Below are 14,758 nucleotides of genomic sequence, written 5' to 3'. Positions count from 1 at the left end.
TTTTAAAAAGAGTAGTAGTAAGGTGTGAAATTTAAAGAACTAAATAAATGTTATGACCTTAGTATCTTTTGTTATTGTTAGTTACCTGCAAATTGTCTGATATATTAGTTGATTTGATCCTTTCACAGACACTTGTATCTGTGTTTACGATTGCCGATATTCACCAATATATTTTATATTAAACACTACATAAAAGTTTAGCGTTTTATGAATGTCCTTGACTTTTTATTTATAGTTATTTATAATAAAGTTTATGGTTAAACTGTAAAAATATCCAGCCTCAATTAAATGTCTGTCGTAACTGTTTGATAACTACATCTTTGGAGTCATTTACAATTGTTTTTTTTAAATATAAATATTGGCAGGCATGTTGCCATTATATTTGCCTTGCTGCCAAATGAGTGAAGATTTGTTACACACATAAACTAGATGTCGTGGGCTTATCTGTGATCGACATCTTAGGAGATTCAAACTGATGTGGTGAATCGCATCCGTAGGGTCGAGGTTAGTGTAAGTGCTAAAAATTATTTTCTGCCTCGGATTTGATGCCTGTGGCATCACAGACATGACTTTCAAACAGTGGCCCACATTAGATCCTCCACTGTCTATTTTCTCTGAGAAACCTCTTTTCCCTATGGAAACAGATCTGTCCTGAAAAATGAGCAGGAAATGTGCAGCCGTTACACCCACACCGACATACGCCTGGCTCTCTTAACACCAGCTCTCGTCGTGTGTGTGTCTTTACTGCACTGAGATACAGAAAACAGCTAGTGAACGTTCTTATCAGCAGAGTATGCCTCTCAACTCCTGGAAGATTAGTTTGGATTTATTTTTTTTGGCGACAGAATGTTTGACTTATGTAACGGCTCAACAGGCTTTGATCAGCGTTGTCCGTTAGATCCAATGCAAATCCTGAAGATGGATCCTGCATGTCGAGGCAAAGGCATTTGTTTACATGAGTGTGAACTGGTATCAGTATCAGTCTGTGCGTAACAAGAGTCAGTTCACAAATGGGCATTTTTCCCCCACTGTGTGTGCGTGACATTGCTGCGTGTGTTTCATTTCATGCAACCCAGTGTGACAGGGGAGCTGTGGTGTTTTACAGAGCTGTGATGTGAGCAGGCAGGCTGTTTGTGTAATGTGCGGGCCAGCCAGCTCCACCTGACAGCGTCTGTGAGTCAGTAACAATTGCTCGGAAGGAGCGGTTGGCAGAGAAATCCACGGAGCAGAGATGGAGATGTGGAGAGCGGCTGAGAGGAGGTCGTACAGGGACAGAGCGAGCACAGAGGAGAGAAGAGGAGTTATGTAAAATAGGAAACCTCAGGCTGACCCAACAGCCGGCCATGCAGAGATGTAGTGATGTAACCTACACAGATCTGCTGGCATATATCTCATGCTTGCTAGCTCTCTCTCACACATTATCACACGCACGCACGCACGCACACTTATACGTCTATCTTTGTGAGGACACTCGTTGATATAGTGCGTTCCCTCTGCCCTGACATAAACCTTGTGTAAGGTCTATAACTTAAACTGCTCCTTTTAAGGATAAAAGTATACAAATGCACACACACATACAGAGTGAGGTACGTTGACCCTTCACCTCAGTGTTTGTATGTGTAATTTGCTCACTTCAGTGTATTTGTTTAACATTCCGAATCTGTCTGTATATGTTTTTGTGTGTTTTGTGTATCACAGCAGATGGTTTCACATGGTGTGCAGCCTCAATCTGTGGTTTATCTTATCACACTATAGGAATATACTACAGTGTGTTCAGGGGTGCAACTGAGTGTTTCTATTACTGATTACTCTGTCAGTTTTATTATTTGATGAGCCGATTGATAAGTCTGAAAAATGTCAAAGGACCAGGAAAATGTTTTCTGATAACGTGTGAAACTATGATTAACACTTGACCCTTGATCGTTGACTATTAATTAATTAATTTGATACAGTTAAAGATTAATTGAACACACAAACTGGCTGTAGTGCTGAAGTAGAGTTTTAATCATTGATCAACAATCGTCAGTTTGAGTATTTGCAGCTACTTGTATCTTTAGGTTGGCGAATGTATCATGACAGAACAAGGCACGGACAAAATTTTGTGCCGTTTTAAAAAAAATATTTGATGTGATCATAAGAACTGTTCCTAAAAGTGCCCATGAAATGTTTGTGTTTCAGGAATATATTGATTCCCACCCTGAGACCATCGTTCTGGACCCCCTCCCAGCCATCCGAACTCTGCTGGACCGCTGCAAGTCCTACCAGCTGATTCATAGGATAGAGAGCTGTATGCAAGGTGAGACATTCAGAATATGTGGTTCGGTCAGACAATGACATATAATATATATATATATATATATATAAATAAACTCTAGACCAAATCAATCACAGAACACTGACCAATGACCAGTACTGAGCGAATTAAGAGTAGTACACGTCCGAAATGGAGGAAGCTATCGCACCATACAATTATGTGTTCCGCCTGTTGTGCTGAACTTCTCCACAGAAGAAATGTTACATTGTTTGTCATCAGTACAGTCGCTTGAAAATTAGCAGTTTAAATAACTGTCCTTTATTGCGTAGTCATTATGTCACAAGCGTAGTAGTGCAAATTTATTTTTCAGGGTTATTTTCCAGTGCTTTTACTGTGAATAGAATCAGTACACAGTGTGTAATGGCTAAAATTAATTAGTGTCTCTCTCTGTTCCTCTGCCAGTCTTCAGAATTATATAAAAGCAGAAGTTATCTAAAATGTTAAATGGAAAAATACAAACAGTAACTCTTAATTCCAAGAAGACGGCCGTCCACCTTACTTAATGTGTCTAATGTTATTAAGAGGAGTTGTGGTAACTGGAGGATCTCTGTTTTTCCTCTTCGCTTCCAGACGGAACACATGGTTAAAATACGACCCTCTCAATTGAATTATGTTACTCCATGCTTCCGAGCCGATGTTTAATTCCTGCCGGCAGAGCGCTGTACTGATATCCTAATTCCTCTGCTTCTTTCCACATGACAAAATGACATCTCTGTCTCCCATTTCCACCTGTGTGAACCCACTATGAACTTGGCTCTGTGCAACTCTCACTGACGGATCAGTATTTGCCTTTAAGTCGATCCAGCGACACGTTCCCCTGTCGCTGAGCACATAAAACTAATCAACAGAGAATGTCTTTTTGGCCGAAGGAAGAGGGATGTAGTGATGACAGGAACACATTCCCTACCCACACACTATAAACACACCTGTGACTCATCCACATTTCCTTTTCCCCCCATACATGGCAGGGAACGTAAACCTTTTAAGTAATACTTCACAGAGCATCCGTGACTCTGCGATGGGCTGCGGTCCAGTGTCAGAGCCATGGATCAGAGGCGTTTCTGCGTGTCGGCAGTGTCAGGGGTTTCTTAAAATAGAACCGCAAGAAGACGTCTTTTTATCCAAACAGACATGATGGCTGTTATGCAACAAAGGGTATAAGCTGTATCGCTCTCTGTCCCTGTGTGTGTGTTTGGTTTGAAGAAGAGGACGTCTCGTTTGCTGCATTTATTGGAAGCGCTTTTTTTCTCCCCCTCCACTCTTCTCCCATTAATGCAAGTGCACTTAGCCCTGCATACCAAACCTCCTTGACAATTGCAGTCAGTTAAGACACAAGCAGAGAGTGTAAGCCATTATAATCCTAGACCATACCAACACGATTATAGGAAAAACACCATGTGACCAAGGACAAATGTACTTTCTCCTGTCAGCGAGTTCAAGAACTGGGTTATGGCGAGAGTAAAGTCGAGGATGAAGTGTGGAAAGTCTACCTTGCTTTCTTAGGCAGGGGCACTTCCTCCTTATCAGCGGAGAGCTCGGAGTCCTGGAGCAGCTGCCAAGGCAACACAGCACTAAAAGGCCACAGAGAGCCTGCCATGCCTCACAGTCTCCATGACTCAGAATAGTACTCAATAGGAGGAAGCACTTGAGGTGTGCTTGGGCTTTCTCTGGAAAATCCAGTGTTGTTTTATCACTGGAGTGCTGTCTCCGTGTCAACCGTCCCGGTCGCAGCACATACGGCGCTGAATTGTTTAAATTAATATAAACTCGCGCAAAAAGATTGAGCTCATCTTATTATATGTTTAATATAAAATAATCAGACAAGGGGCACAGGGGCACTAATGGATCAGTGTCACTGAATCATATGCTGCTCTGTTGTCTGACTCGGTTTTGTGTTTACAATGCGGGCCAGAGCAAGGTAACAGTTTATGTTACTCAGTGGAATCCGCTGGTTCCTGTGTATACATGACTTTTGATATCTGACGGTTTTTGGAGAGAGAAACAGTCGTCAAGTCAACTCTTCTATAAAAACCAAAGGCCTGTCTCTTTGTCTTAAGCGGAGTCCTCAAGATAAAAGAATTCTCCTAAAAACAAGGACATTCCTCTGGATCAAACTGAAACTTCTTGCAGCATGTGCGTATTAAGTAGGCTGTCTTGAGATAATAATAATCCACAGCAATGGAGCAAGTGTCCTGTTTACGAAAGTGATGAATATTTAATCATAGTTGCAGCATGAGAAAGACGAATGCTGTGAGACATTTTCGGAGCTAAACACTCATCCAGGTCAATGCAGCCAAGAGGATTGTTCAGTTTAGGTAAGAGATTTCCTGCCGGTCAGCTACAACTGTACTTCACCACGACCATTAGATGATGGATATCTCATGAAGGGAGTATGGGATTTACCTTGTGTGAGAAAACAGTCGAATTTGTCCTTTCAAAATAATTGTAATTGGAGTGTAAGCCTGGCTTACACTCATGGCTGGGCAAGGCTGTGTTTGGAGTTCAATTTGAAATATTATATATATATATATATATATATATATATATATATATATATATATATATATATATATATATATATATATATATATATATATATATATATATATATATATATATATATATATATATATATGTATATAAAATAAAAGCAGCGTGAGAGGATGCTGGGGTATCTAGGAAACAAGCTCTAAATAGCAACTGGAGAGTCTAAACAGCAAAGTATTATACAAAGCTTCATGTAACTCAGCTTTCTGTTGGGATCTGATCTGAATCTTAGGGGTTATAACAGACCTGTTGAAGAATTTCCTCTTTTTTTTCACCCTCTGGCACATCAGTCATCGCCTAAAAGTGGAGTTAATTTATTTGCATGCATGATTATGATGTAACAGCAGGGACAGATGAGGAGACACGGTAAATTTTGCCATTAGATAAAAGAAGAGGAGGGAAAAACAGCAGTGTTACTGAATAATGACAATTAAAAAGCATCTCATCGTGGAGTCCTGTAAATATCAGCCTCGGCACCGCTGGGTCTGCTGCAAGCACGCAGTGTTTAGACAGAACTAGAGATTGATCCTCCTCACCCTCCCCTCCACCCGGTTATCCGCAAAGCATCAACTACAGCCAAGCATGCACACTATTACAAACTTGGCCACACGTCCTTATCCACCATTCCCGGCCTCTTTATTATAAATCCTTAACTTGGAGCTCGAAATGTTTTCCGTCTGACAAGGTTTAGGTCTTTTGATGGTTTTTGTTTGACAAAATGTAGCGCCATCAGTCTTTGGGAACTCAGTGACGTAATGGGGCTATTTATCCTGCCAGACTGTTTTCTGAAAGACATTATGCTGCTATTCCCGTCCTGGTAAAATAACATCGGCATTACGAACGTGGTTGCAGCAGAGATGACTGATGGGTAACCCTCCAGGCTTCCCGCTCCCAAAACTGACTGGTTGCAGAGCCAACACTGGAACAAACCCAACTGTACAGGCAAGGTTTACAGAGCACAGACCCAGTATCTGCTTGTGAAAGATGACAGGAGTATTATGTGCATGTCTGTCACGTAACTGCAGAAAATATAAAAATCTGAACCATGCAAGATCACTTTTGGCTTGCCTTGGTGATGCAGATTAATTGCTTCTTAGTAAAAACAAGTGTTCCTATTAGGAAATTAGTTTTGTTTTCAGCGGTCAAAGCACATGTTCAGCTGCAGTGGTAGCACTCCTGCATCATGAGGCGACTTTTTTTCAAGACATCACGATGTGGAAAGTTAAAGGATTATTCAAAGTTATTATGTCTAAGGTCTTATTTTCATAAGCACAGTCAAGGTCATTGCTGAATTAGGGAAACATTGAAATACTGTGACATAAAGTCAGACTGTTTATAGATATAGTAAACAGGATGAGCCAGATTATCTAAAACGCTTTACTTAAAGGAAAGAGTGAAAGTGATAACAGAAGAAAAGCTTATGTACAGTTTGATAAGATAAGAGACAAAGTACATTCTATATTGCACATATAACAAATATAAATATATAGTTGTCAGAGGCCAGTAAGGTACAAATTGCAAATGATTGTGCAGTGCACAAATGAAAGCGTTGGGTAATCGTTAATGTAATAGATCAAATAGATTCCCCCTCAGATAAGTATGGCTCACAGTGACTATTATTTAAAAGCAGTATGTTCATTGGAAATCCTCCTTGTTCTGTTTGTTTATTTTCTTTAGTAATTTGGCCACATTCCCAATCTCAGCAGTTAGATGATGGCAATGTAACGTTTTAATAATTTTTCATGAAAAATCCAGGTAATTTTCTCAATTAAATACATTTTTTTACTCTTCTTTTTAGAAACATTTTTGTAAAATGCTCATTATAATTTCCAACAGCCTAAAAATCCAAGATACACAAAAGCTATTCAAGTTGTTATCCTACATTCGTAAGAGTGAACCTTTGACGCCATATATATTAAAGTGTATGTATAGTACTATGCTAGTGATATTACTGCCAATAGGAATCATTGCCAAGACTGCATCAATAAGCTGGAGTTATCTTTCAGTGATGCATCTTTTATAACAGATGCAGCCTCTTTTTGCAGATCGTCCTGGTACATACCTGGTTTTCAACTGTTGTGTGTCTACGCACTGTATCTGTGTGTTGTGGGAGCTGTAGAAGTCTGTGGGGCCCCATGCACACCCAGAGTTCAGCACTGTAGTTAATGTAGGCAAATGAGATTCTCCTGACCTCAGCACTAGTGGGGGCAGAGAGCGCCGTCACTGCTGAGGCCCACAGGACACAAAGGCCGGCGTGTTTCTATTGTGTTTTTGTCATTAGTAATTTGCCAGCTCTCGGTTTGGCCCCCACACTGATTTCCTGTGGTGATATCTCCAACCAGCTCCCTTATCACCCCCGCATACTATTGTAGAGGGGAAATTACAGAAGGCACCACATTGATAAAGATGTGTCCCGAGCCCTGATATGGTGAAGTATGACGGTGCTGCAGGATGTTTGTTGTTTTTCAATCTCATCGTAACTGAGCGACCTGCCGCGACAGGAAGTGACGTCAAAACACAACAGAGTCAAACATGATGTGGGGGAGGAAGGTGAGAGAGGGAGGCTGCCTGTTCGTCCTGATTTAATTAGTGTTTGGTTAAGGTTTGACCCAGTTCACTCTGCAGTTGTACCTGTTTTGGCGACAAGTGTGCTCAGTCACACCTGTCAGTCATGTATCTGACTCTAATGCCCCTGCTGGTTTGACTTGTCCTCATGACAATGCGTCTTCCTGTATTTCAGGATTTTTGTGTGTGTGTTCTTTGGGAGGAGCAGACAGGCCCGGCAGCTTTCCTCTTTGTTTATTTGAGCACGTCATTTTCTCCTCAGAGCCTCGGGTGGCCTCTGATGTGTTTGTTGCCTAAACCTGTCACAGGGATGGAGTACAAATATAACTTTCATGTTGAGTAAGGTGTGTGTGTGTGTGTGTGTGTGTGTGTGTGTGTGTGTGTGTGTGTGTGTGTGTGTGTGTGTGTGTGTGTGTGTGTGTGTGTGTGTGTGTGTGTGTGTGTGTGTGTGTGTGTGTGTGTGTGTGTGTGTGTGTGTGTGTGAGAGACCCATCTGCTCTTCATGTCAAACAGGTCTTCAGTATTGGAGCTCAGACTACAATAGGATATCTAAGTAGCCTGGAAGGAAAGAGCTTCACGTGCTGCTTTTTAAGGAAGAGCTAAAAAAAAAAAACCTGTGTATAATGCTTTAGCTATCTGTAAGTCACTATGTATTAACATCAAGTCACTATCCACCATAGCCGTTTATAGCTCAGAGCAATAAATGATCATGAACTACTAAGGGATTTAATGGTGAAAAACCTGAGAATGGATCTTATTACACATTGTAGACGCTGTTGTGCTCATAGCTGGTTGTAGATAATGTACATTGATGGAAGAGATTAGTTGATAAGGAGAAGATTGATAGATTGAACCAAACATGCAAATTGAAGATGTCACGTTTGACTCTGGGTGTTTTTGTTTTAGATTTTTTTACCCACGCTTATGAGGTTATGTTTTCAACTGTGTTTGTTTTTGTGTTTTGTGTTTTGAGTCAGCAGTGTTACACAAAAACTACCATGTAACTTGGTGGAAGGATGCAGTACGAGTAGGGGAAGAACCTATTCAATTTTGATGTCAATTTGTACAAAGGGGCGGATACTGGATGTTTTTTACTCTTTCTTCATCATTGCAAGATTTTGTGACATTTTCATTAATTTCCAAAAGAATATTTAATTAATGTCGATGGAAAAGAAATCTGGTGTATTTAGGAAACTGATATCTATGAGTGAATGAAATTAGGTGCAGCTTGATTGCATTTAAGGGGCTGTTGGGTGGAGGTAATGCTCTACTCAGTGCCATACTCATTTTCATTTCGTATACTAGACAGTAAAATAAGTGCAGCCCTAGTGGAATGTGTGCCACACTTAAACAAGACTCCTACTACTTAACTTTCTTTTTGGAGCTTTATTCTCCATCTCTTAACTTATCATTCCTCCTTTTGTTCTCTACTTCCCTTTTTATTAGATAAGAGGATTTGCTCTCCTCCATTCATGGTCCTGAACTCTGAGTGCAGCCCAGATGTGCTGGAGCAGATCAGGAGACAAGGACTCACATTCCCCTTCAGTGAGTATCACTACCTCATATTATAGATACTGAGGAGTCCTTACAGACTGTTAGGACTCGTATTGTGATGTTAAATGCTAACAATACCGATCATTATTGATACAGCCTTTAACAAAAGGCCTTATCTGGAGATGTTTTTACCCTGTCGTCATTCCATTACTGTTTTACAGTTAGTTTACCTTGTTAAGTCTCTCTTTGTCTCTCCTCGCCTTCATTCCCTCCTCAGTTTGCAAAACACGGGTGGCTCATGGCACCAACTCCCACGAGGTAAGAGGCCACAGGGCATACAGGTCATTCACACCCTCCACAGTTTGCTTTGTGTAAGCAGTAACACTCCTGTCCTGTCACAGGATCGTCATTTAGCTCCAGTTCAAACAACACACATCAGATAAAAGTGCTGAAATCAATACGCTTGTCAGGCTGGACAAACGCTCTTCATTCCTCCATATTCACAGCATTGAATTAAGTTAGATTTTAACCAGACTTGTGTGTCAGAGTGCTGTTTTATTTAAATATTTCATTCACTGTGTGTCTTCCTGTGCACAGATGGCCATTATCTTCAGTGAAGAGGACCTGAAGGACGTGAAGCCTCCATGTGTGATCCAGAGTTTCATCAACCACAACGCGGTGCTCTACAAGGTGTTTGTGGTGGGGGACTCCTACACCGTGGTGGAGAGACCTTCGCTGAAGAACTTCCCTGCTGGTCCAGCAGGTGAGGAGACAGGACACAGAGTGGCAGAGGAAGAGACGGGTAGGGAAGTCCAAGGACCGCCTACAGCCGCGCAGACCAGACTGCACAAGTTGCACAGCCTAGTCAAATTACCCAATAAAAGATCTAATAAAAAACGGCTTTATAGTCCCTGATTGGACCTGTTCACCCTTTTAAGGGGTGCAGCAGAGCGCAACTGATGTTTGCCCTATTGGTTCGTGCTGTAGAAGATAAACACGAGGCGCGGCGTTTTTCTTCGTGCACGACATGAGCCTTACCCGCGATGTGACTTTGAGTCACTTACAGGGTTGTCCCGTGACACCGATGACTAGTATCTGGCGTGATAAAAGCAGAGGCCCTAATGCAAACTAGTTTCACCATCGGTGCAGTCATCTACTTTGTGTAGAGAACAGTTGCTTTCATTGTGGAATGCTGAGTGGCCCGGCGGAAAAGCTCGGCCCTCGTCAAACACATAAAGCAACATGCCACAGCCTTACATCTGCCCAGAGCTCAGATCATTGTGCTCTGCTGCCTGGAGCTGTACAGTGTGTCTTGTATGTGGAGAGTGGATGAATGAGTGGGGTGTGGCAAAAAGAGAGACGCAGCGGCTCTTGGTTGGAAAGAACTTGAAAATAAAGGTGTGAGAGTTACATTCTGGAAATGACAGACTCCATCTGCCCCACCCTTCATTACCACAACCCTCTGCGAGCCCGAGGGGCATATTTATTTGGACAGTGATGAGATTTACTTGTTCCCTCCGCTCCCCCACCCCTCAGCCGTCCCCATAAGGCTCTCTAATGTTAATCATTACAATGATAACAAAGAACAAAGGGGCCATAAATTAAGCAATCCATCCCGTCACATTTATCACTGCTTCAAAGAACCCCCCCCTCCTCGTCTGACGCCAACAGCCTTCATGCTGCTTTGTTCTCAGGTGATAGAATTATGACTGAAAGGTTCAAAGGTCCAGAGACTTCTCCCCAGGTTGCTTCAAGTTTCGGTTTCTTTACACTCTGTGTCACAATCAGTAAATAAATATGTTGATTCAGGGCTGATTGCCTTGTAACCTACTGAGCTTTGCTGCCACCTAGTGCCTCAGATGGGAAATATCATGGGCATGTGACGCTGCTCTAAATTTCTGCTTAACTTTTTTTCCCTCTCTTTCCTCTTCAGACAGGAAAGCCATTTTCTTCAACAGCCACAATGTTTCCAAGCCGGAGTCGTCCTCAGACTTGAACTCAGTACGTTTTAAAATATCACTGACTGGAACCCAATGTGATCTCAAAGGGGTTTTGTTACCGATATACTTAAATATTGTTTCCTGTTCTCAGAGAGAGAATGTCGAGGGGGTTTCTCAGCCACCCAGTGATGACGTCATCAGAGAGCTGTCCAGGTCCTTGCGGGAGGCGCTGGGCGTGTCCCTCTTCGGCATCGACGTCATCATCAACAACCAGACCGGCCAACACGCCGTCATTGACATCAATGCATTCCCTGGTAGGTGCAGCCTCTCTTCCACAGAGCCGGTTTGTATTCGGTGAAGTCAACTTGCTCACGTTATCTGCACATTAAGCTCCAGTTGTGACTGAGACGTCTTCCTGTGGTGACCTGCTTCTCACAGTGTTGCCGTCTGAAGTGGAAGTGATGTCAGTTTTTCTTTTTGTGCAGCCAGTTGTGTTGAAATAAATCCATCTCCTTTGTGATCCTGACCCAGTTACTCCATCAGCTCAAAACATGCCCCGGGTTTGTGTTAACATCAAAGACTGTAAATAAAGATAGAAAGTCTCTCCACAACAGATATGAAGCAAAAATATCCCAGATACAAACGCTGCCATCTTGCCCTGATGATTATTTGGAATCAAAGTCTGCACAGTTGCAATTAGGGGATGGAGTGTGGAGGTCCTCTGATTCAAGATGGCGGATACGCGACCAAAGTCCTTTTGTCAGGGTTTGGATTTAAATTTAGAAATGATATTCAGGTGAAGTTCAGTCACATTGGCTGGGCTATTCACTTTTTTTTTGTTTTTACACTGCATGTACCTGTAATCAGGGAAAACATGGGGCTCGAGTCAGGATCAGACTCGGTTAGTTTTCTCTCTGGCTTGTTGGGACTTGAACAGAAAATTAAAGCCTGAGCCAAAACCTCACAGTCTACCAGTCACAAGTCTCAGCTGTAAGTCCTGACATTTCACCCTATTTGAAAGCATCAAATGAGAAACTAAAACCAAACTTAGGGTAAGTGGGTTAATGAGCACTTCAATAAACAAGATCCACCTAAAATGACAGAAACCACCTTTGAGAAATGTAACACGTACTTTGACTTTTTAGTTTGGGCCATGTTCCCTCCTCTAACATGTAGGAGGCAGGATTTATGAACCATGTGTTTATGTATGTGTTTTCAGGTTATGAGGGCGTCCCAGAGTTTTTTACTCACCTCCTGAACCACATCAGCAGCGTGCTGCAGAGCCACAACCCTGACTTCGCTCCCGCCAGCGAGCAACCCAAGGGCCTGCCGGTGAGCACCACGGTACCCAACGCCGTCCCGCCCGCCCAGGGCTGCTGCAGCATGCTGGGTAAAGACGCCGGCGGCAGCCCCTGGATCGTGGAGGGCGACGGGGGCCTGAAGGGCCCGCGTCAGAGACTGGGCTGCAACTCGGCGATGTCCCCCAACTTCCAGCAGCACTGTGTCTCCACGATAGCTACCAAGGCTTCCTCTCAGTGACTGATCCCCCGCCCCCCCGCTCCGTTTGACCCCTGAACAAAAAAAAAAACGGATGACAATGGTGACAATAATAATGAATAATAATCATAATAATTATGATGTTAATGATGATGATAATGATGATAATATATCTAATCAAACAAACCTTTTCCTATATAGTTATTGAAAACGATGGTGATTGGCTGTAAACCTTTTTTCTCTCTGCCTTTTTGTATTTTGCGTTTTGTCTAATGAGACTTAACAGTACTGTAATGTGAACTTTTGGGAACTTTTTTCGCCTAATCGCTGATTTTATGTTTCTCTCTTGTGTGAGTTCTCTGTAACGAAAGGGTCCAGATGAGGTAGCTAATGGGAAAATGGCCGATTCAGGATGTGCCACTAAATGTGCAATGTATGACCCCTCGTATCTCACGTGCACACACAGGTACGCTAACACTGCGACAGACCGTGCCAGTGATGTGTGTGTTTGTATTCTGGTCAATACCACTGACTCGTCTGCACAGAGTGAGGGTGAGGAGAGGTGACTGGGCATTTGAACACTACAGATCCCGGGCTGCTGCTATGTGACTGTGGCCAAGCGACGTCAGGGGACACGATGAGTGTGAATATGAATGACATGGCAGTTTGGGGTTTTGTTAGACATTAACAAACAGGTAAGCTGTTTACTTTTCATAGTGCCATCAAATTGAATTCAAGTGTTCAAGCAGACTTTCAGAAAAACATCAATTTCAAAGGTTAGAAAAGACAAAAAAACTGAATCTCCATCACCGCCTGACCAAGTTCTGTTGTCTTTTTTTTTTTAATGATTGTCATTGCATTTATGGCTCATTGAGTTTTACTGTACGTCAGGTCGCACGTTAGTCGCTCCTGTGCCGAAAGACGAGGATCACATTCCTTTTTTTGTTGTGTTTTGTGGATGTTTTCAGAGAATTCCGTGATTTCTTCCAAATTCCAGAGGGATCTTGTGAGATCTCTCACATCGCTTCATGGTTTTGTCGTCTCCTTAACTAGACTGTCAGCGTGTCGTCAGTGCTTTTACCTGTAAAGTGAGTAAAAACTACTCACCTGAGGCTCACTGACCTATCAACAGACCTGCTGTCGAATCAATTACTCCAGTAAAGTAAAATGTGTTGAAATCAGGTCTTATCATTCTCAAGAGGAGTTTCTTCAGCTGTATTGTCTCAGTTTTAATCCCACTCTAACCGCACTTATTACAAAATGCAGTCCTCCCTCAGTTCATCTGGTTCATTTGCTTCAAGCGTTCTACTCCGACGTGTCTTCTGGTCCAGCTGCTGTACTCATATTGTCGCATATTAAAAATCATTAGGAGGGGATGTGGTGGGAGGAGGTCCAGCTCTTGTTCCCAGTGTTCACTGTGAGATTTTTTTACTTCAATTTTGTTAATATCTTTGTCCTTACATCTACTAAGAGCAACTTTATTTTATTGAGATTTTATGGGGAAAAAAATGTTTTATATAAATTAAATGAAAGCATGTGATGTTTTTGAACAAACAGTGGCCATTTACTAGGATAGTAAAACGCTGGATGTGGTTGTCGTGAAGGGACGGAGGAGCTCGTGGTTGCCGGCGCCGTGTCCCTCTAGCATCTAGTGGGAACAAGCGTCAACCCTTCAGTGCTGATGCAGATTACTGCGTCCCCCCCTGAGCCTGCTTCTTCTTCTTCTCTTGTCCCAGAGAGCTCATCCTCGCTGATTTTATTCCCGCTCCCATCGGTATCCGAGAGAAATGTCGTAAATAATAAGTGTCACTGCAGCCATCTCACCAGCTCCTCTCTGGGACAAAAGAATACCGGTGACATCCTGGAGGTAGTTTAGGCATCATCTCGTGAGACAACCCGCTTAGTATCTGGTTTGAATCCCCCTCCCACAGTGTGAGTGTGGATGTTGAGGTATTGTAACAGGTTCAGGGGAAAGTTTCGCATTCCGTTCCGCCCCGTCATCTAGGTGTGTCCTCACCTACAACTAAGGGGCAAAGGTGCGGATGCGTTCCTGCTCAGATCAGAAAAGGCTGATTATCTGTGTACATCACTATACTCTGTCCTATCTTGTGTTCCTAAATGTGCTTCTAACTGGGAAATAAATCGTAGTAATGGTTAATCCGAACCTTGATTATTTCCACACCACGGACGTGTCATCCTTCTCCAGATTTCCACCTGAATGTTTACTTCTTGGGTGTCTTGTACAGTACGTGTATATATGCCTAGGCTTACATCCGTACAGTATGTTGTTTTGTATCAGTTCTGTAATTGAGAGGAATCCACAATTTTGTGACCTTTTTTTAATTAAATGGCCAAAACAACAGGGCAAAATAAACATATGAAACCTCATCTGGCTGTTTCC

The 14,758-nt window shown here is 42.5% G+C and overlaps 1 protein-coding gene across 1 annotated transcript in view; it reads left to right on the top strand.

Annotated features, from left to right (window-relative positions):
• The window catches only part of itpk1b (inositol-tetrakisphosphate 1-kinase b), a 31,114-nt gene extending 16,369 nt beyond the window's left edge, over positions 1-14,745 (top strand). The window contains exons 5-11 of the mRNA XM_035168165.2: positions 2,179-2,296; positions 8,873-8,971; positions 9,198-9,238; positions 9,518-9,683; positions 10,854-10,921; positions 11,012-11,174; positions 12,080-14,745. Of these exons, the coding sequence (XP_035024056.1) occupies positions 2,179-2,296; positions 8,873-8,971; positions 9,198-9,238; positions 9,518-9,683; positions 10,854-10,921; positions 11,012-11,174; positions 12,080-12,399 (975 nt within the window). The 3' untranslated portion in view covers positions 12,400-14,745. The remainder of the gene's footprint in view (positions 1-2,178; positions 2,297-8,872; positions 8,972-9,197; positions 9,239-9,517; positions 9,684-10,853; positions 10,922-11,011; positions 11,175-12,079) is intronic.
• Positions 14,746-14,758: the final 13 nt, after the last annotated feature.

Source organism: Hippoglossus stenolepis, chromosome 10, assembly GCF_022539355.2.
Source record: "Hippoglossus stenolepis isolate QCI-W04-F060 chromosome 10, HSTE1.2, whole genome shotgun sequence".
In the NCBI taxonomy this organism is placed as follows: Eukaryota; Metazoa; Chordata; class Actinopteri; order Pleuronectiformes; family Pleuronectidae; genus Hippoglossus; species Hippoglossus stenolepis.
The sequence above is the reverse complement of the archived record's forward strand: the minus strand, read 5'-3'. Positions and strand labels throughout refer to the sequence as shown.